This window comes from Colletotrichum fioriniae (genome assembly GCF_027942845.1).
Source record: "Colletotrichum fioriniae strain IMI 355084 chromosome Unknown scaffold_6, whole genome shotgun sequence".
NCBI lineage: Eukaryota > Fungi > Ascomycota > Sordariomycetes > Glomerellales > Glomerellaceae > Colletotrichum > Colletotrichum fioriniae.
In genome coordinates this window covers 2757889-2779713 of record NW_027076842.1, presented here as the reverse complement: position 1 = coordinate 2779713, position 21825 = coordinate 2757889, and the positions used below count along the sequence as shown (strand labels likewise).

At 54.8% G+C, this 21825-nt stretch overlaps 7 protein-coding genes across 7 annotated transcripts; 2 read left to right on the top strand and 5 right to left on the bottom strand.

The window, feature by feature from the left end:
* Positions 1-1441: 1441 nt before the first annotated feature.
* On the bottom strand, positions 1442-3302 carry N0V96_006154 (uncharacterized protein; the record flags this gene model as incomplete). The annotated part of the gene is made up of 4 exons (XM_053194032.2): positions 1442-1533; positions 1663-1830; positions 1882-3089; positions 3166-3302. The coding sequence occupies 4 exons, from the start codon at positions 3300-3302 to the stop codon at positions 1442-1444; spliced, it is 1605 nt and encodes a 534-aa protein (XP_053048608.1).
* An 850-nt stretch (positions 3303-4152) lies between these two features.
* Positions 4153-5122, bottom strand: cdc27 (the record flags this gene model as incomplete). The annotated part of the gene is given in 3 exon segments (XM_065757611.1): positions 4153-4902; positions 4920-4926; positions 5118-5122. 3 exon segments carry the CDS (start codon positions 5120-5122, stop codon positions 4153-4155), a joined length of 762 nt encoding a protein of 253 aa, XP_065613954.1.
* Positions 5123-6519: 1397 nt separating this feature from the next.
* Positions 6520-7484, top strand: RAD18 (E3 ubiquitin-protein ligase rad18; the record flags this gene model as incomplete). The annotated part of the gene is made up of 3 exons (XM_065757610.1): positions 6520-6528; positions 6560-6565; positions 6672-7484. 3 exons carry the CDS (start codon positions 6520-6522, stop codon positions 7482-7484), a joined length of 828 nt encoding a protein of 275 aa, XP_065613953.1.
* A 174-nt stretch (positions 7485-7658) lies between these two features.
* Positions 7659-9607, bottom strand: N0V96_006151 (uncharacterized protein; the record flags this gene model as incomplete). Its single annotated transcript, XM_065757609.1, has 2 exons — positions 7659-8983; positions 9601-9607. The coding sequence occupies 2 exons, from the start codon at positions 9605-9607 to the stop codon at positions 7659-7661; spliced, it is 1332 nt and encodes a 443-aa protein (XP_065613952.1).
* Positions 9608-9988: 381 nt separating this feature from the next.
* N0V96_006150 (uncharacterized protein) lies at positions 9989-12307 on the bottom strand (the record flags this gene model as incomplete). The annotated part of the gene is made up of 1 exon (XM_053194028.2): positions 9989-12307. One exon carries the CDS (start codon positions 12305-12307, stop codon positions 9989-9991), a length of 2319 nt encoding a protein of 772 aa, XP_053048604.2.
* A 2233-nt stretch (positions 12308-14540) lies between these two features.
* TFG1 (transcription factor IIF subunit tfg1) lies at positions 14541-16780 on the bottom strand (the record flags this gene model as incomplete). Its single annotated transcript, XM_053194026.2, has 3 exons — positions 14541-14782; positions 14840-15311; positions 15365-16780. 3 exons carry the CDS (start codon positions 16778-16780, stop codon positions 14541-14543), a joined length of 2130 nt encoding a protein of 709 aa, XP_053048602.2.
* Positions 16781-18102: 1322 nt separating this feature from the next.
* N0V96_006148 (uncharacterized protein) lies at positions 18103-21455 on the top strand (the record flags this gene model as incomplete). Its single annotated transcript, XM_053194025.2, has 2 exons — positions 18103-18107; positions 18380-21455. 2 exons carry the CDS (start codon positions 18103-18105, stop codon positions 21453-21455), a joined length of 3081 nt encoding a protein of 1026 aa, XP_053048601.2.
* Between the last annotated feature and the right edge of the window lie 370 nt (positions 21456-21825).

Sequence of the window (21825 nt, the reverse complement as noted above, 5' to 3'; positions counted from 1 at the left end):
GTAAATAGAACCAAGAATAGTAAAAGACGATTAGCGGCTCCTCTCGCCCTCCAGCCTTGAGTATCAGCGGCGTATTCCGACGTGTGCTCCAACGACGATGAGCTCCGATGATGAAAGGGTGCCGTCTAAGAGATGTTTATGATACATTATTGAAACGAAACAGACTGATGACCGGGCATAGAAACATTGTTCTCCCAAAATATACGAAGTATAGATACTCAGCAATCAAGTTTGCGCGGCTCTCTCAAGACACAAGAGAGGATCTCAGGCATGTTTCTGGACCGGTAAATTTCATTGTCAACCACTCTTTTATGCTGGATATCAAGACACCGACCGCAGCTGACAGTGGACGCGTGAGATAGGGGCTCGCGGTCAGTTGACTTGATTACTAGCCAAGGCGCCGCTAAAGTAGGAGCCGAGTCTATGTATCCGTCTCTAATACGGCTTTCATTTTGTACCCAAGCAAATTGTCGCGCTCGTTGTTAATGGGCCAGCCACCTTTCCACACCCAGGACTCCTGGTTTCAATCATGGCTTCGAAGCCTCTGTTCCACTCGACGACATGCTTACAAGTCGCACCTAGGGGTTAAAAAGGGATTTATAAAGTATGCCTTTCCGTCTCTAGCTATAGCCGCTGACTTATTCATGGTGTACTTCTGGACGACGATGAGGGAAAGGGAATAATGTTGATGTACCTGATTATGACTATGAAACGCTGGGCATTGTATTACCTTCTGACTGTGATTGCCTTAACGTAGATACTAAACTTGTCAACGGTTATCTCGTGCATCTCCTACTTCGCCGCTGCCGCCATCTCAGCCTTCTGCTTAGACAATCGTTTCCTTGGCCTCTCAACGAACATCTCCCCTTTACACCCGTAGGTGGGAGAGAGCAGGGAAGCGGGATAGGCAGGCGGACAGCAACGACGACCGATAAGGATATCCCCGGAAAAACAATGATCACCAGCGGTAAGAGTCATCTCCCGAGAACGCTATGCCCAAATATTTTCAAGTTAGCGAGGCTGGCATTCGCTTGCTAGAAAAAGACGAATTTAAGGTGTTTAGGATATTCATAGTTACACTCGTTACGAGGCGAACCTCGCGGGTATATACATATCAAGAACGCAGACTGGGCAATACGTAGTATGTAATCTACAAACCCGGCAAGGATAGTCAATTGAGGAAGATGGCGGGGCAGCTATAGAGTCGAACAGCCCTCATCCTCAGCCACGGTTTACTTCACTAAAGTAAAGAGGATCGAGCCTGATTTCTGGCTTTTTGTTTTTTGTTGAAAATTTGTATTTCTTCACCCAAATGGTCTGCTATTTCTTACTCTAATGGTGTGACAGAGATCGCCGTCGCCATGCCACCGTCGCCATGTTATGATCAACTAATTAACCGTCTCCGTACCCGACGCGCCGTGCCCGAAAGTCAATGTCACGTTTAGATGGTATACGGCTTTGCGTCAGTGAAGATGAGATGAGGCTTCCTCTTAGCCAGGTCGAGAATCGTCTCGGCAAAGACGCCGTTGGCCCCTATTGCAAGTCAGCATTATCATCCACAATATCACCAGAGGTCGGCCTTCGAGTATCTTACATGCGAACCAGCTTCCTGTATCTTGTTGTTAGCGAGGTAATTGTGACGAATGGCTCGCCAGTACTTACGGGTATAGGCAGAAATGCGACCGACATCAACACTCTCGTGAACCAAACCGAGTTTGGCAGAGTTCAGGACAAAGTCAAGGCACTCGGTGATTTCCTGGTCATTTTCGGACGTCTGCGCCTGGATCAAAAGACTCATTGGCCAAGCGTTGGAGAGCCCAATGTGGGGTCCTGGGATATTGTAAGTTTCAACACTCCGACGCATTCAAGACAAGAACTCACCTCCAATTCCGTGGAACGCAGCACCCTCGAGGTAGTAGGGGTTACCAGTCTTCTCCAAGAGCATCTTCCTGGTGTTCTTGTACGTCTGATCATCCGCAGGCAAGAATCCCATGAGAGGAAGCGCCAGCAGCGACGGGTAATTCGCATCATCCATCAGGATAGAGGAACCGTAGCCGTCAACCTCGTAAGCAAAGACGTCTCCGTACTTGGCATGCTTGACCACGCCGTTATTCCACACGCCATCAGCAATTGTCTGGCTCCACTTATCCACCGTCTGCGCAAGAACGTCCTTGCCGGCCTCCTTGAGGAATATGGACGTGCGCTTCAGCTCTACTGCCATCATGGCGTTCGCCGGGATGAAGAAGCCGAGGATCGTGGCGTCGTCGCTGGGCCGGAAGGCTGACCTCACGAGACCCGTGCCGTTGTTCAGTGGGTTGCCGACGCCCTTGAGGTTCAGCGTCTCGGTGCCCGCGTCCGTCTTGCGCTGGAAGGTGTACTCGTTCTTCTGGAAGCGGCCCGTCTCCGGGTCGAACGTCGAGCGGGACTGTTCCTCGAGGACATTGAGCACCGTCTCGAGGGCCATGAACCACCGCCCCGTCATGAAGTCTTTGGACTCGGTGTGTTCGTAAAAGTCGTTGCCCAGCGCGAGGAAATGCGCGAGCGAATCCAACTCGTATTTGCATTCAAATACGAATGAGGGTTCGTAGATGGGGTGTACCGTGTCGTCTTGTCCGTTGTGGCTCGGCTGCAGGTTCGCGATAGGAGGGGGCTGGAAGGCGTTGCAGTACGGCGACTCGATGACGTACTCAGCCTGCGTGTTGATGGCTCCAAGAATCAGCTTGAAGATGGCGGGATCCTTCTTGGCCAACGCTTGGTAGGGTGAAAGCTGATTTGTGCTATCACGCAGCCACTCGGCAATGATGTCGCCCGTGATGATGAAGGATTGCGGTCCCTCCCATTTTCCCTCGTCGCGCATGCTGCGGCCCTTGAGATCGACGAATCTGGTATCGGTGCCATCGGTGTGGAACTTGACAGTGGTGTCCGTTGTGGAAGGGAACGCGTTCTCAAATAGCCTGGCCAGATCAGGGTCCTTCATTCTGGATGTGACGTCCTTAATGACCTTCTCGATGGCGTCGGAGTGGAAAGTACGGCATCGTGGATCGGGTCGTTGGTAGGGCAGGCCAAGGGGACCTTCGCTCAGGGGTTTACTGTCGACACACACAGAGTCTTAGCATTGGGTCGTGGTCTCAACAGGAGAGGCCAAGGCCAGAGTAGCCAACTCACTGGGGGTATGTAGAATACTGCGCATAGTTTGGGCATGCTTCGCGATCCTCGCCCGTCAGAGGCTCTTGCGCTGCGTAGGTCTGGCTGACCAGCAGACCCAGGGGCAGCAGCAGATCGAATACTGTGCGCAAGGACATGGCTGCGAAGCAATGTGACCAGGCAGGAAAAGGGACGGGGAGGGAAAACAGAACAAAATTTGAGTCTATGTCCGCATGGGTATCAGTCGCCGAGGAAACTCTTTGCAGTGTGGAGAGAGTGTGGTAGGGTCTAGGAACAGAAACAAAAAAGCGATCGTGTTACGAAGCAATGTGCGACGTTGGATTGACGCGGAAAATAAGACGACGAGCTCCCTGCCAGCCAGGTGTCCGCTGCGTCTTTTGGGGGATGCCGCAGCGTCACTGTGGTCCCTTGCAGGAGCTCTGACCGGGGTTGCGTATTTTAGCGTCGCATCTTGACGACTCGGGCCCACTGCGGGGTGACGCGGGGCGACCTCCGGCGTCCGTGCCGCTCCCGGGCCGGGCGGTCTTAGGTTTCTTCCAGTGCTATTTAAACCTCTGTGATCTACTGTGTAGAGGCAATAATTGTCCGCACTTATAGCTAACATGAGGTTCATTAGTAGCACAATTGTTGGACAAATCGCGGGTATCTGCATGTGACAGCTCGCTTTACTGTGAAACTCGAGAGCTTTCTATTAGACAACGCTTCTCCCCTTTTCTTTCTGCCAAGTGTCGATCAAGCCTCTTGGTATGAACTCCCAAATTATTCCGCAATAATCATTTCTTGGAGAAGAAGGACATGATGTTGCCCTGTCCCTTGGGAGCAGGCTTCTTCGGCTTCGCAGCTTGGCTTCCTGAACTTGGCGCAGATGAAGTCTTGGCCACCTTTGCGGGCGGCGGGGGTGCCTCGTCTTCAGAGAACTCTTCCCAAGCAGGTTCCTGGATAGTGACTAGTGGACTAGTGTTAGCTTTGAGAAGACGTAAGGGAAGATTAATCAAACTTGCCAAGGTAGCCCTGATCATCCATGATCTGCTTCTTCTTCATAACTCTCCGCTTGCCACGCCGACGGCCGTCGCCGGTGCTAGAGACGACTTCCGCTGGTTCAGGTTTTGCTTCCGGCTCAGGAGCCTCCTCCATTGGCTCGTCCATTGGCTCGTCTTCCTCCTTCTCTTCGGGCTCTTCCTCTTCCTCTTCCTCGCTCTCCTCCATCATCATCTTCAGCTCAGCCTCACGGTCCTTTCGTGACTTTCTTCCAGAGTTGACCGGAGCCTTTGCGGCGGGGATGTCCTCATCGTCGTCCTCGCCATCATCAGATAACGCGGGCGTCTCAACGGGTGCCGGTTTCGGGGCCTCTTTCGGCTTGCTTGCAGCCTTGGCTGCGGCTTTAGCGAACATGCCCGAAATGCCAGACGAGCCGCTCTTCTTCAACGCTGGTGGCGCCGCGCCCTTCTTCGTTGCCGCCGTGGAAGCGGGTGTCTCTCTGGTTTGCGTATTGGCCTCTTGCTTGACTGGTATCTCTGCCTTGGGTTCAGGGGCGACTGCAGGAGGTGCTGCTTCCTTCTTCACAGGCTTCGCCGCCGGTGCTGGAGCAGCAGGTGTAGGTACCGGCCCCCTACCCTGACGGGTGCGTTTGCGGACATTGGGGTTGGTGATGGTACCGTATATCGCTGCCGTGGTTGCGCTCTCATTCGTCGACTGCTCCTTGATTTGTTGATGAACGTCTGCTAGAAGTTGCATGTCCTGGGGCACTGATTAACGGTGTCACTAGAGGAAGGAGGAAAGGGGCTTACCCTAGTGGGATGTCTCGCCAGGCTGTAGATATGGAATGAGGTAACCTCTTCGTAAGTGGCCAGAGTGTCTAAAAAAGGTCAGTGATGGGAGAAAACAGCAGAAACGAAAGTGTTCTAATCACCTTTCAAGAGGTCGCCAGGGACAAGAGACAGGGAGTGGGTGACAACATCTTCAGAAGTTTCGACATCAGGGGGCGAAGTGGCCATTTCAACATCGCCATCATCTTGGACCTTCTGTTGTGCTGCTGGAGTACCATAGATCAGATAGGTTGCATGGATCGTGCCAGGGCGCATCCCATTCTGTGACCGATGGAAGTCATAGAGCATTCTATCAAAAGGTTAGGAGTTGTTGCGCTAGTCAAAGGAACAAAGCTTCAAGGAACTGACCCCTTTGCTGTGTTGACATGAACTTTGAGTGCCCTGCTGAGGCTCCGATATGTGACCTGGGAGATTGGTGAGCACTGATCTAATGCCCCCCGTGGGAATGTCGTAGCTTACAATTTTCTCCTCACTCAGGATCTGATCCGCCAGATACTTTTTGTATTCGTCCATGGTGAAGTGATCTGATTGCTCCTCCAACAGTCTGCGAAGTGGCCCAAGGTGAAATGATTGAAGCTCGTCAATGGACAAAGTGACAGCTTTTGCAGGGAGTTGTCACGATGGTTCCTTGTGAAGAAGGTACAAGGTGGTGAGGGAGCTACCTGCTCTGAGAAGACGCGTCGGGCCAAGACAAAGACGCGACCCCACCCTTTTCTCTTAATTGATTTTCTGTGCACACCCCCCTGCTAGAGCCATTCAGACGAGGGCGATTGGTGACGTTATCCACTAACTCTACACCCCCGGTCCTCAAATCCCTGACACTTTCCCAGTGAGCGCGCCACTCGACGCGACTTTCCCATCGTCTCCAAAAGTTCATTGACGCCTTTGCCTTCGGACACCCTTGTTTCCATTGTTCGAGACCTTCACTCAAATCCCCAGCTCAGGCACACAAAGTCTTTCCAAGCGACTTGTGCCCCGAGAGTACCGATCGCAACCAACTAGACTCACTCGCCCTCGGTCCTGTTACGAAACCCTCCCAACAATGGCGGACAACTTCGAGGACGTCCCAGACTCGACAGATTGGCTCTCTACACCCCTCCCCGCCCTCTCAGCAGTCGAAGCCTCCTTACGATGCCAGGTCTGCAAGGATTTCTTCAAGACACCAATGGTAACGTCATGTTGCCATACCTTCTGCTCTCTCTGCATCCGTCGCGCCTTGTCCAACGACGGCAAGTGCCCTCTCTGCCGGGCCTCGGACCAGGAGTTGAAGCTGAGGAGTAATTGGTCTCTCGAGGAGGTAGTCGACTCGTTTGTCAAGGCCAGGAAGGATACGCTACACTTTGCGAGGACGGCGGGTCAGAGTGACCAGCGAGAACCCAGCGGCAGTGCAGCCAAGAGGAGGCTGGCGGAGGAGAGCGGTGATCAGCAGCCAGAGACCAAGCGCCTGAGGAGTTCGGCGAGGCTCAGCAGGACGAGATCTGGACAGACTGCGGCCGCGCCGGTGCACGAGGTCGATGAGGTTGACGAGATGGAGGAAGTACAGGAGGACAACGAGTCAGAGGACGCAGATTTTGGTAAGCCATGGCTCTTCTTCCACCTGACAACCCTCCTAACACATATTTCTTCCCAGCTCCCGAGGACGGCCTGGTCCCATGCCCTATATGCAGCACACGCATGAAGGAAGCCCAAGTCTTCCGTCACCTCGACACCTGCGACGGCTCGAAACCACCGCCACAACAACACCATATAGCCCCAGCCCGCGCAAGCGCAAGCCGTACCCCGACACCAAACACCCCCGCCCGCCGCGCCGGCCCCAGCAGATCGCACCCTGCTCCCGAACGTCTCCCCGCCCTCGCCTACTCCATGTTGAAAGACGTCGCTTTGCGTAAAAAGATGTCAGACCTCGGCCTCTCCGTCACAGGCGGCCGCGTCCAACTAGAAAAGAGACACAAGGAATGGGTGACGCTGTGGAACGCAAACTGCGACTCGGCGCGACCGAAGCGGAGGACGGAGCTGCTGCATGATCTCGACGTGTGGGAGCGTACGCAGGGCTCCAAGGCGGCCATGTTTGTGAAGCCGGGAGTCGCGGTCAAGGACAAGGAGTTTGATGGCGTCGCCTGGGCGGCAAAACATGATACCTCGTTCAAGGATTTAATTGCCAACGCGCGAAAGTCCAGGGCCCAGGCGAAACCTAAGAGCGAGGAGGAAGAGGAAAAGGAGACGGCGACTCCAAAATCGGAAGATGGCGGGGCTGCTTCAGCGGAGACGAATGCTCCCAAGGTGGATTTAGACAGTGGTGCAGGTCCCGCGGTGATTGATCTGACGGAACCTCCAGCAGATACCCCCAGAGAAGGCGGCCCAGAGGACGGTCCCCCGGGATCCATGATGCAGGTTGACAATCCAGCGCTCAAACCCCAGGTCCCAGCATCGACATATTACTTACAAGAAGGCTTCTCAGAGCCTCAGATACCCAGCGGTCAGGAGGCGCGGTGACATTCTGCGTGGTAGTTGCATGGCATAGCGCGTTCTTCTTTACTATACCCTGCCGACTGTAAGATATACAGACTTTGCTTTAATACAAAAACAAGCAAAAAACGCCGTGATCTAACACCCAATAATTCATTAGTACAATGCCTGTTGTGTGGGCATAAGTGAAGTGACGCCTTTTCACTCCGCAGGCATCGGCTTCTCCCGCTCTTGCTCCCTCTCCTCAAGCCCCATCCTCTGCAAACTATCCGCCGTCTCCCCCGTCGGCGACTTGGCCCCCTGCCTCTCAACAGGCTCCGCAACAGGCGGCTTCAAGTCCGCCATCTCAGCCTCAAGCCTCCTCCTCGTCTCCTCAGCCTCCCTCTCCTCCCTCGCCTCTCTCTCCTTCCGCTCCGCCGCCTCGACCTTCTCTCTCTCCTCGCGCTCCATAGCCTCAAGCTCTTCATCCACCTCAAACTCATCCACCACAGGCGCGGCACCAGCCTCGGAGATGATCTTGCCCACCTCGTCCACCTCGCCCATCTGCTCCCGCAACCGGTCCACCACGTCCTCGACCCGGTCCGCGCCGCCAACCTTCTCGTTGAGCCCCTTGAGCGCGCCCGCGCTCGCCTCCATGACGCTGACGAGCTGAACATTGTCCCGCGCCTCCTGTATCCTCGCCGCCACGTCCTCGAGCTGGTTCAGCGTCGCGAAGCGCTTCTCGAGCGACGCCTCGGTCATTTTTTTGGACTTGAGCGCCGCCAGCGCGGCCACCTTGTTCTTCTTGACGACGGCTTCCTTGGCCGCTGCCGCGAGCTCGTCCACGCGCGCCGTGAGGAGGGTCGTCTGCTGCTTCATATCGGCGATAAGTTCCTTTAGCGACGAGACGGCGGCGTCTTCTTCTGTGATCGTCGTGTCGTCCTCGTCTGTGCTCGATCCCTTGATCTTGACCACCTTCCCGTCGTAGACCACGATCCCTTTGTCCCGTGAAAGGAAGATGAGCAGGATATCGACGTCCGTCTCAGATAACCTCCGATCTTGCACCAGCGCGTCCGCAAACGTCTTTTGAAAGTGCGACTTCGTATACGTCCTGTCGAACCTCGAATCCGCAGAGGTAACCCTCTCCGCAAGACTCTTCGCCGTCGTCTCGACATTCCTCAACACCACAAACCGCCCCTGCGGAACCTTATCCTCGCCCGAAGTCGACTTGCCCCCAAACAACTGTCCCGCCGCCCACGAAACCACGCTCCACGGCACCTGCGCCCACGTCTTGCCCGCATAGATGCTCTCCTTGGTTTTAGTAAACTCGTCGAGCGGGTACAGGTCTTTGTCGGCGACGGCCTCCCTGACAACGGTGCCGAGCGCGAGCGGGCGGCCGAATTGCTTGCTCTCGAGAGACCGCACAAGCTGCTCGTCGACGTTGACCACTAACAAATTCGGCGCCGAGAGCTGTGAGGCGATCCGGCCTTCCCATGCCGCGCGGGCGAGGGCCTGGCGCCATGCGCTGACGTTGGCTTGGAAGCCGTCTGGGTTGAGGGTTCGTTGTGGGCGGAAGTCGGAGTAGAGTGCGGGTAAACGGGCTCTGCGCAGGCAAGGTTGTTAGCGTACTGCTGAAGCTCGAGGCTTGGTTTATAGATGGGTACGAGGAAAGGGGAAATATACTTCCGAAAATTTTGGTCGCGTTCGACCAGAAAGTCGGCAAGCTCTCCCATCTTGGGCCGTGTGATGTCGGGTCTGCCGAGAGCTCTCACAATCGGTTCTGTTGAAGGTATGTATCGGCGTTTCGACCTCGGGTCCCCAGGAAGTGGGATCTCCTCAAAGAGTCTAGGTGGAACGAGGGAGAGGGATGAACTTCGAACAGGCAAAGGAAAAGGCAATTAAGAGATGTATAAACGAAAATCGTCGTGTTCCGCTGAGACCTAGAAACTTCCCGACGAAGCCCAAACGAAGCAATAGAGAGACAGTTGCTTTGGCGGGACAGTGGGGGAAGCTGCCTTATCGGGGCAGGTTCAGCGCTGCCTTCCTCCTATCGGTTGCTGGTGAGATCATTGCTGGGTCCAAGGGTCCCCGACTCCCGAGTGACAAGTGTGTCCAGGTGCCTGACCTCTAGCAGGGGCTAGTGCAGGTACGTACTGAGAACCACCTTCCATGGCGATGGATAGAAGGCACCACCTCATCAAGCGACATTTAAGGTATGTAACACTTGAGCATCAGGTCTAACTATGAGTAAGGCAGCCAATGTAAAGGGGAAACAACGATGGCTTTTAAACGTATGAATGGATTAAATGTGCTATTGGATTACAAGCGAAGAAGGAGCAGACACAACTTCTGACTGCTTGCCTTACTTTGTCTGCCTTCTGCCATAGAGTTCCTCTTAGTCGAAGAAATGAACAATCACAATGGAAGGACAATGACTCTCAGAGGCAGGGAGAGTGGTCGTAAATGCTATTGATCCGCTTCGTAAACGCATCTACTAATCACATCGTTCACCCGTCGCTGCACCTCCACCGCTCCAAGCGGCCCAAGTTGTGTTAGCCAAACTCGTCTTGCACCGATCCATCACCCTTCTCTTTGACAGGGGACGCAACCTCATGCAATGGCGCAGTCTCAAGGCTTGCGCCAGGAGCTCCTCCACGACCCATCATACTCGTCCTTCTTGACCTGAAATCCATAGTCTCACTTTCCTCAACGAGAACCTCCTCTACGTCTTGTGATGGAGACTCGTCGCCTCCAGTCCCATCATCCATATCGAGCTTCTCGTCGAGCTGATGTTGTAGGCCAGCCACGAACTCGTTGGCAAGGCTGAATTTGGAGACACCATTTTCGTGTGGGAGCTCAGAGTAGATCCGCGAGGCCTCATTGAGACACCGCTGGGACTGGATGTACTTCTGTTGTAGATCCCATGCCTCGCCACCAAGGATACACCACATGGCCGATTTTCGCTTCCGGTGTCCCCATGAGCCAGAACCGACGCCTGGTTTCGAAGCGTAGCAGACGGCGAGTCGCTCCTTCATGAGAGCATCGCCGACAGGACCGAGGATCTTGGAGTCGAGGAGTCGGATGCCCCATCTCACGGCATCGTCAACGCTACTGCCGCCCCTAAGCCGCAAAAGCTCGATGCCGAGCGTCAAGGATCTCAGTGCTCCAAACGGAGAGCTGCAACGTGTGTAATAAGAGTAGAAGGCGGCTTCCAACATCTGGTCGATCGTTTCGACGCGGGATTTCGAAGGCAGATTTTGCGGCATGATGAGGAGACTGGCGGCGGCCATTTCGTTGGCTGCTGCGTGATACTTCCAGGCCTTTGCGTCGCTGAAGTCGGACCTCAGGAGATCATATGTTGAGTGTGCTAGTTTCCAGTCCCTGAGCATAAAGGCGAAGTCGGCTAGCTTTCGCATGATGGCTTCTGAAGCGTCTGGTCGGTAGAATCCAAGCGTGTCATAAGCGGTCGATGATCCGCTGCCTCCCACGACGGAATTCCTCGAGCTGCTGCCGAAGCCTCCCCATTTTCGCGACAGGTTCATGAACCTTCCCGTAATTCCCCTCCTACGAGATGCGACTTGGTCATTCCACAGCGATACATGGCGCTCCATTGTAGGTATGATGGACTGCGTAACCATCTCTCTCACAAAGGTGCGAATCGCCGTGGCATCCGACTCGAAGATGTATCTTGTCGGATCCTCAAAGTCTTCTCGTTCCTCACTGTTTCGAATGTCCTTTAGCTCTTCGGCTGCCGACATCCAGTCGCTCCGCGGCAGAGGTATGCTATCATCATCGGTCTCTGCGCTCTGCGTGCTTCTCAACCGTAGCAAATGGCAGTGTAGGCCGAGATGACGCTTCATTTGATCAAATAAGGCCAGTGACCGGGTGACGTCGTCGCGCTCTTCATCATGTACCAAAACGTAGTATCGAAGATAGTCTCCGTCTACCCACACTGGCAGTCTGTTCTCCCCGGTGCTCGTGTCATTGTAAAGTTTGCGCAGATCTTCTATCGGTGATGGACTCCGCGAGCTGATGGCAATCACGCAGGCCACTGGATGCGCAAAGGTCTCATGAGGTGACACGGGTATGCCTGATAACAGTCTCCGTAGGTATAATGAGTAGTATGGGGAGGTGGCCTCCACGTCCAGACCCTGTCTCGTTAATCCGTGGTGCGGGGTGTTGCGGAATGACTCCTCAGCGTAAGACAGGTGGCTGTCTACCACAGCTTCAACGTCGTCGTAGTGACTCCTCGACTTTGAGACAGATCCGCCTTGTCCGTTGGTCGCCGCAGATTGCGTGCCTTGCGAGGCGTTCGAACCAGGCTGCTCAATATTGTCTCCAAACTTGGTGAACCGAACCGAATAGTCCTCCCACGATCTACTCGCACCGTTGCTGTCTCTGATGGTGACCTTGCCCTGTACCTGTTCTCCAAAAGGGCGCAGGAGCTCCCACAATCCGTTCTTGAAACCCTTGTCGGCCGCGAGTTCCTCGGTATCTGGAGAGGCGTAAATCGCAACATGCGGAACGTAGGCTTTCATGATCAGGTTGCGCGGGTCGCCGGGGCTGTCGGAAGCATTCTCAATGAGCGAGCGAGCTGCTGGTCCACCAAAGACGGAGCCGGACATTGTGCTTCGGGCTGGGGAGCCTCGTCCCATGGGGGACCCTGATCGTGATCCGGGAGGCGTCAAAGTGGAAGCGAAGAGCGGCGCGACAGAGGGGTTGGATCTTCGGTATGGCAAGGTGACCTCGGATTGTGCCAGCGGGTGGCCTTCGGGCACAGACTGCCTCTTGGGCGGTCTCCCAGTCGAGGCGGCCATGGGCATGGCGGGAAGCGACTCGATTGGCGAGGCCTCATTGTCCGGGGACTGCATGATCAAGGCTAAGAAAGGTGTATCAGTCGGGGAAGACCGATACCCTGTGCCTTGATCCTGTCGGATGAGTAGAAGCCAGTGGCTTATATATCGGGCGTTCGGTGGTGTTGGAGCATTCGTAACTCCGCCCGATGGCTTTTGGCGTCGTAATTAGTAGGGGGCTCGGCGGAGGATCGCAGAAATCAACGAATGTTCGGCGCAGTCTAGGACTTTCAGAAAAAGGTCAGCAAACATAAAGTGTGAAGCATGAGAGAAAAGTTGGCGTACAAAGACTGGCTCCGCGACGATGCCACAGTTGTACGCTGCAGTTGGCCTAATTACAAGCCAGAAGCCGTCATTGTCAGGTTCGCGAGAGAGAGAGACCACTCAACCCTCCGATAAGTAACTAGCGCCCCGTCACATGCACGTCCATTCGTGGAAGGAGGGAGAGTGGGGGGACCCTTGACGGTCCGCGGCCCCTGCTTTTCTGGTTCTGGTCCATCAAGGTCCGTGCATCTGTTCGATGTGCAACGACGTCGGTACCTCAGTCTTAGCTTGCCTCCAGTGTCGACAATTAGTATAGCTCTGCTCAATACTACCAAAACCACCCCAAGAGACGTCCATTCCCAACCTGCTCGTGCCTGCAAAGGCAACATCCGAAGATGCCCTCCGACCTCTCATCATATCTCGCAACACGCTACCTAGTAGCAGATCCAAAACCCACCAAGAAGCGCAAGCGCAAACAACCCACCGAGACCCAAGGTCTCATCATCGCAGACGACGACGACAACGGCTGGGGCAACTCCACCGCACAAGACGACGACGCAGAATCAGGACCGGCCCTCGTATCAGGGACCTCAGCAGAGTTCAGAAAGACAAAGAAATCAAATTGGAAGACAGTCGCCGCATCCTCGAAACCACAAGGCGCTGCTGGCAACAATGACGATGACGACAGCGCCGCCGCAGCAGACGCGATCCTCGCCTCAGCAGCAGCAGAAAACGCAGCAGCCAGAAACGCAGACGACGAGATGCCCGTAATAGAAGGAGGCGACGACGAAGCTACCAACGCCAACGTCGTCAAAATGAGCGACGGCACACACGCAGGCCTCCAATCCGCCGCCGCCGTCTCAGCACAGCTCCGCCGCCGCCAGCAAGCCGAAGAAGCCGAGTTCGCGAAACTTCGAAAACACGGCAAGGAAGAGGAGACGGTCTACCGTGATGCCACGGGCCGGCGCGTCGACGTCTCCATGAAGCGCGCGGAAGCGCGCAAACTTGCGCTCGAGGCCGAGGAAAAAGAACGGCTGGCCAAACTGGCGCCTAAGGGTGACGTGCAGCTCGAGAACGCGCGGAAGCGCAGGGAGGCGCTCGAGGACGCCAAGCTCATGACTTTCGCGCGGACGGCGGACGACGAGGAGATGAATAACGAGCTCAAGGAGCAGGAGCGGTGGAACGATCCCATGGCGCAGTTTTTGAGTGAGAAGACGGGTGGTGGCGGTGGTGCAGGGGCAAAGGGTAAAAAGGGAAAGAGGCGGCCGGTGTATGCTGGTGCTGCACCGCCAAATCGCTACGGTATCAAGCCGGGTATAGGTGGGATGGCGTCGATAGGAGTAATGGGTTCGAAGGGGAACGGTTTAGGGCGATTAATCGCAGGGAGCGAAACAAGGGCCTCGATTACGCCTGGCAGATGGACGAATGATCGCGCTAAGACGCTGACATTGGTCTTCAAGGCGTCGGAATGCGATGGATTCAAGCACTGGATATCCAATACTATCTGCCTTTGCGGCCTTTCAGTCATGATCAAGAATGACGATCAAAATCTGAGTCTGAACAACTCAAATGCGCGGCGATCTTGTAAAATGACAATAGTTTCATCAGCGCAGTGAAAGGTTGGCAACGAGGCGTAGAGTACACTCGCAGAGCATGTTTATGTGCTGTCTCGAAAAGCGTCCTGCTAACTTTACGCCTTTCCTCTACTACTAGCTAGGGATGTGTTTGTTCGCGACTTCTATGCTCCAAAGATATGCAGTCGGCTTTTAGACTTTCATTGGGAATCTCCGAAGACGACTAGTCTAACGTGAGCCGTATACACCCTACTGGAAAAACAAACTGTGCTCATTCCATTCATTTATCACCTGTGAGATAATCCAAGTTGCTCATTTAAAGGGTGACAATTCGGTGGGTTACTCCTCATCGACGAATTCCACCCTAATGATGGATTCAGCGCAAGCAGAATCTACAATATTGGCTTTCCCGCCTAAGGTCTGCGACGAAGAATCTTGTCGGATCCGTAAGCGCAGTTCTCCTTGACCAACTTGATCCATTCCTTGCGATCCATCTGGCCAGGACCGTCGCCGATGCGTCCCTGGAATCTCCTCATGAGGTTACCAATGCTGATACCACCAGGGAGCTCAGGAAGGGCATCAACAATCTCGTGAGCTTGAATGGGACCACGGGGCGCGGGCGATCCCTCGGGAACTGGTGAACCAGGCTTGGAGCCTATGAACTGCATTAGCATATACTCTAACAATTGAGAAGCGCGATCCATGTGCTTACCGGATGCTGCGGGGACAGGACTACCGGCCCTCGAGCCGACTGGCGTGCCTCTTGCACCGCTGCCAACGAGCTTGATCTTCTTCTTTCTCAACTGGCCGTCTGACATCTCTCCTCCAGTTGCCTCGCCGTCGCTCATGGCACCCTTGAGGTGGCTCTTCAAGCCTCCTGAAGGCGTAGACGAACGGCTTTGATGGACAGAAGCCGCGGCATGCTGCTTCAGCTTCTTCCGAGAGGACTCGTTGCCACTAGATTCCGACAAGTTGGGAGAGCCGGGACGCTTCAGAGACTTGCCCTTCTTAAGAGCATCGGTATGTTTCTGTCGGCCAGACGGGGTAGTGTTACCCTTGGAAGAAACGCCCGACGCAGTCTTATCCTTGGAGTCTCCATCCTTGTCCTTGTCCTTGTTCTCTTCATCCTTATCCTTGTCCTTCTCTTCTTCCTTCTTCTTTTCCTCGTCGGAATCATCGTCGCTCTGTGCATGAGATTAGTCAAAAAATGAACTGACAGCTTCTCGTAGTATCTTACCGACGAAGACTCGAAAGGATCGTAACCACTCGAATCTGATTGGTAAATAGTCTCCTTTTCTCTCTTGATGAGTGCCTTGGTGGTTCGTTTTCCTTCCTTGCGACGCTCCTCCTCGGCTTTCCTCATCTCGTTCAACTCCTTTTCTACTCTGCGCTCGTCGGCCTCGCCAAAGAGATTGGCGCCCATTTGATCTCGACGGATACGGTCAGTGGCCTCCTTAGTATCCTCATCATTGTCCACGTCTAAGCCAGGATTCTCGTCATCATCCTGGAACTCGTCGCCTTCCATGTCAATCTCGTCATGGTCCTGCTTTTCTTCCCGAGAAGCAGCTCTGAAGGTGCTACTTTCTGTCTTGATTCTCGCAGGACCGTACAGAGCATGTCTGGTCGCCTCCCATTCTTCTTGCTCACTCTTCTTTTGCTTGTCGCGCATGTACCATCGGCCTATGTCTGTCTTTTTACTCATCAAAGCCTCGGCTTCTTCCAGCCTCATGGTGTTGAAATGGGGCTTCGCAGTGAATTTGTACCACTTTTCCAGAGGTATCGCCGCAAACTTGCCATCTCTAGTAGCAACAAAGCAGACGGTGGTCTCGGATAGAGGCGCGACATATGATCCGACCCAGACGTTTTTGCCATCTGCATCCTCCAGGTGCCAAGGGAGCGCCTCCTCGTATCGTAAGCCTTGCTGCTTCTTCTCTTTCTCCGACCGAGGCTGGCGGTGGAACTGGACATCCTTCTCCTTCTCCTTCGGCTTGGGTTTTTTATCAAGACTAGGATCCTTTAGACTGGGTGCACTCTTGGCGAGTTCCACAGCTCGAACAGCCTCACGTTCGGCCTTGAGTTGTGCCAAACGCTCGGCTTCCTTCTCATCAACTGGTTGTGGCTCGGGCTCTTCATGCTTGACTTCACGTCCGGGAGGCGGCTGTCGTGGGTCGCGACGTTGAAGAGTGACAGGTCGGGTGAATTCATCTTGATTTGTGGGATCAATGCCGTTCCTTTCGAGCTCGGCCTTGGCGGAAGAGAGTTTCATAACGTGATGCCTGACACCATCTTTCAACGCCTTCTTGGTCGTAACGATCTTGAATTCCCTGACATTCTGGGGCGCGGGGTCGAGCCAGCCTCCGTTTGCCGCTCTCTTCGCTCTGATATCTTCCTCGGTTTCGGGTCGCTGAAGGCCGTGGTGGCCTGTTCCACCGGCAGATGGTCGAGCTCCTGAGGCGGTTTGCAGCGAGCCTGGAGGGGGACGCGAGGCAGCCGGTCGCGGAGCTCCAGGTCGCTTGCGGGCAACAAGGGGATCACCCTTGGGCCGTCGCTTGATCGGAGGACGAGCCTGTCCATGCTGTCCAGGCTGTCCAGGCTGTCCAGGTAGGCCATTCGGGTTTTGGCCGTTGGGCAGACCTGGTGGCGGCGCGCTCATGCTGTCAGCGGGCGCGTGAGACTCGAGAGTGCTTCCGGCAGGCTGTTGTCTCGGGATGGTTATAGTGAGCGATGCTTTATTTTCCCGTCGTCAAGCAGGCTCTGTCAAGCGCAAGTCAAAAGCGTAGGCAGGAGCGAGGCTTGCACAGTTGCCTAGGACCGCGGCGCAAGAGAGAATGGCTGGTGACGGTAGACTCGGTGATGCGACAGAGAGTTGGATATCAATATCCGCCAAAAAGTCTCGAGAACTAGCTCGATCGGCGGTTTTGTACTCGCGAATTGATAAGTATGGATGAATTGGCGAAGATGAAGAGGTCGAGGTGATGACAAAGAGCATGCCCGGACGATGAGGTGCATACGGGAAGGACGATTGGAAGGCGCGCTCAGAAATCAGGCGCACCTGCCCAGGCAGCTTGGAGAGCTTGCAGAAAAGCTAGGCGGAGACGGTGCTAAGGTAAGGTACCTCAGGTGCAGGCTTGATTGTAGTTTGCCGGCAAAAGTTTGGTGCGCGGTACATTTGTAGCCAATGAATCAACCAAAAGTAAGCCCAGCGTGCTGGGTACTTTTCTGGGCCGGTCGTACTCAGTGCCTCACAATTCGCCAGTGGCTGTGGAACCGCATTTGGAAAGGGCAAGCCTCACTGAGGTAGGACGTCATTGGGATGGACTGACTGTCCTTAACTTGCCGTACCTCACCTAGTAGCTTCAACAGCAAGGACAGATGTTGCAATGAACAAAAAACCTAGCTTTCCTTCAACTACTTCAAGGAGTTAATCTTACATGCGTGCAGAGTGCCCCTGGCTTGAAGCACGACATCAATGCCTTATTTCTATTGACTATTAATAGGATGTTCAGCCTTGACAACGTCAACCGTTATCAATATGCGCGCCCTTGACTGGTCCATATATTTGTAAAAACCCAGGCAATAAGTACGAGTCCAGGCACGATACCGATAGCACGTCAAGAAAGGGGAATTTGAAGTTTGCTGTTCTGAAAGGGGGAATAGGAGAATCCAGTCAATGACTTTACGACGGGAGACTGTGGAAGGCCGCAAAATATGTGAGATAAATAGTAAGCATCCAATTCATTCCACAATTCTTGGTTTTAGCTATCCACATGGAGGTACCTGAGGTACCTTGCTTCACAGTTCACTACCTTACCTTACGTACGGTATGTGTACAGTGAGCGACCTGCTGCATGTACCAGTACAATTACAGTGCGCCACAAGTTTGAGACTGTAGCCCCTCATTGCGGAATGTACCTACTTCCCCACGTAAAGCTTCCACCTCACTTGAAGTTCCATTTACACCACCTACATACATGAATGAGGTGATCGCCAATCGGAAACTGAATACAAGCTTCCCAATCACAACCATCTTACTTGCCTCCATCTCTGTCAACCAAATCCCCAATCCTCCCCATCCGACTGTCCAAGCCATGCGTCCTGGACGTGTCTGACTAGGTAAATGCTCTGCGCCTATTTTCAGTGCACCCATCTCATCAACTCTGACAGAAGCTTCACCCTTCCTTTAGCTGTGCTCAAGTTATCGTCTCGGATGATAACGCCTCCAAGCAGCAATAACCATGAATAATAGTACCAGAAACTCCGGCATGGGCCAGTTTGGTGGCTCTCAGACCAATGGGCTTGAGGACCAGTTGCGAAACATGATTCTCACCAACGGTACTCCAGCAACCGGCCAGCCTCAGGTCCAAGATGCGCCACGAACAGCCGCGCACTTACCCGGCGGCGGAATCCCAGCAAATGGACCGAACGATCATCTTCAACCCCATGGAGATCTTTCCGAAGCTTCAGCCGGGGTCAATGGCAAACCACCACCCTCGCCTAAAGTGGGCAGAAAGCGACTCAACCAGGCGCAGAGACGACAGATGAATGCTCAGCTGTCCATTCCCATTGACACTCGACCCTCCCCACCTACCGAGGTTGGACGACCCTACACAGGCTGGCCTTCTCCTTCCTACCCTCACGAGCATCCTAGATTCCCGCCTCAAGGGCGACCAGGCAAGACTTATCATAACCAAGACCTGCACCATAGGCCGTCTCACCTCGCAGGCGGCATGTCACCTCGCTCCCCAAGACAGAACGGACATCGACACCTCGCCAACTCTGACCGATACCAGCATGACCAGAACACAAGTGGTCAACAAGAGCACGGTTCACCGCGTTTTCCACGGAGCAACCATGGCCAGCTCTACAGCCCCCGTGGTCAACACCACCCAGTCCGGCCCGAGGAGTTGGAAAACCAGGCCTCCTACTTGGAAAGCCTCTGCAACACTCTTGTTGCCGGCGCAGAGATTGAAAGAGGAGAGATCGCCGAGAAGGAAGCCTTTCGAGTTAAGATCGAACAAGTGTGCCAGGCTGCAGTTGCCGAATATGAGGCGACTCAAAATGGTCTGGAGAACTTCCCCCCGCCGTCTGTACAACTCAAGTGCTTCGGCAGTCTGTCCTCTGGGTTCGCAACGAAAGCCTCAGATATGGATCTCGGTCTGGTCTCACCCCTCTCTACACCTCAGCCGGACGAGTCGGGTTCCGCGATACCTAGGCTCATCGAGAAGGCTTTCCTCGAAATCGGCCTTGGCGCGCGTTTGCTGACCCGTACGAGAGTACCAATCATCAAGCTTTGTCAGAGCCCTCCCGCGAAGCTGCTCAAGGATCTCCTGGAAGAGCGTGAAAAGTGGGAAAAGGGCATCGTGGATACCGACCATGCAGATGCTGCAGACGATGACGAGACGGCTGATACCCACACCAAAGAAATGACGGATGAAACTATCGAAGACCCAAACAACTCAAAGACGGACGAGTTGTCTCCTGCAGACTCCAACTTGAACCACCCCAGAGTGCCGGCCATTTACCAGCCTGAGAATCAGTCTCTGTCCGCTTACTATAATGTAGCGAAGCGGACTTTGAGAAGATTGGGAGGCCGAGATGTCACTCTCTCCAACTGTCGCGAGCTGGTAGAGGAAGATTACGACTTACTCAATAAGGTTTGCGAAGCGTTCCTGAAGGGTATCCGCGATGTGCCGCTGAGACACAGACTCTCAAACTACCTGTCTCTATCTTTCAAAACAATTCCCAATGTTCTCAACTACCGGTCCCTGGCTGGCGTGTACGCCCAGATGGAAGGCGAGAGGATTGTAATGCTCTGCGAGAGAGAGGCTGAAATTGGAAGCATAGACGACACAGATGATGCAACTCGGAATTTGATTGCGTCTTGGAAGACCCTCCAGAACCAGCAGCACTTTGGCATCGAGCCCCTCACGTACAGCAAGCATCTACAGTTGCACCTGGAGAAGCTCAAAAAGCTTGCCATTGCGCAGCTGCTCACTCTCGAACAGAGCCAGTTTGAAGCAGCTTCCGGGTACCACGCGAGGACCCTCAAGATCCTCGCCAATCTCAGGCCCCGGAGCGACCCTGATGCAACAGCCGCAAAACAACTCATCATCGATAGGTACGCGACCGGTATCTGGCCGAGCACCACTCGCAAGAGTGTACGCGAGTTCATCGACACCACCAACGGACCACTCAGCCTCCTCACCGTCGTGCGCCGCCATAAGAGTCTACAACTTGCACTCGAACTCGAAAAGGCAGTCGACCAACACCTGTATGACCCGAGCATCGAGAACGACGTAAGAGAATACATCTCGATCCTCCGCGGTCCCATGCGGAAGAGCAACGTCCAAGACCCCCAGTACGAATTTGTCATCCCCGTCACCAAGCAAAACATGGAGACCATTAAGCGCATGCGCGACCTCAAGGACCCGGCCAAGATGGCCATCAATCAACCCCGCGACCCCTATCGCGACAAGCTCGAGTTCCCCAAGAACGGTGTCGGCGTCCAGTGCGACATCAACTTCGCCGCCCATCTCGCGCTGCATAACACCCTCCTCCTCCGCTGCTACTCCCATACCGACCCCCGCGTCCGCCCGCTCGTCCTCTTCGTAAAGCACTGGGCGAAAGTCCGCGGCGTAAACACCCCGTACCGCGGCACCCTCAGCAGCTACGGCTACGTCCTCATGATGCTGCACTACCTCGTCAACGTAGTCCAGCCCTTCGTCTGCCCCAATCTCCAAGCCCTCGGCCCCCGCCTCCTCCCCAGAAGGCCTGCCTTCCAATTCCCCTGCGCTGCGCGACGAGAACATCATCTGCCGCGGCCGCTTCGTCGGCTTCTGGCGCGACGAGGCCGAGATCCTCCGCCTCGCGCAGATGAACCAGCTCAACGGCAACCGCGACTCCGTCGGCCAGCTCCTCCGCGGCTTCTTCGAGTACTACGCCCAGAACGGCTCCATGAGCACCTACCCGGGCCGAGGCTACGACTGGGGCCGCGACGTCCTCAGCATCCGCTCGCCGGGCGGCCTACTCTCCAAGACGGAAAAGGGCTGGACGGGCGCCAAGACGGTCATCGAGTACCGTCCCAACGCCAACAACGCCGCCACCGCCAACTCCCCGAGCACCGACGGTCCTCTCCCCGGATTGCAGGGACAACACATGACCCTGAAGTCGCCCATCGACCCGCCTACCCCGACGACGATGACAACCACCAGCGGCACCATCACCACCTCAACCGACAGCAGCGCGGCAGCATCGGCAGCGGCGCAGAAGAATGGCGAAGTCAAGGAAGTCCGGCACCGCTATCTCTTCGCCATCGAAGATCCCTTTGAACTAGACCACAACGTCGCCCGTACGGTCACGCACAATGGCATCGTTGCCATCCGCGACGAATTCCGCCGTGCGTGGCGCATCATCAAGGCCGCGGGCGCGGGCAACTTTGGCGAGGAGCTGCTTCAGGATGTTGCGGCCGTCAAGGAGGAGGGCGAGAAGAGCACGTATCTGCAGCTGTTGGACGAGATTCACGGGTGGGAATTGTTTGAGTAGGGAGCGAGGAAACTTTGCTATGTTTACTCGAGAGATGTGGACGAACTCGACGTTGTGTTTCCAAAATTCCGGGTAAGGGGCGTCACGAAGGACTAAAGTGTGCGGTATGCGTGTCTGTACGTACTCATGGGACGATGTCACGAAAAGGCAAAAAAA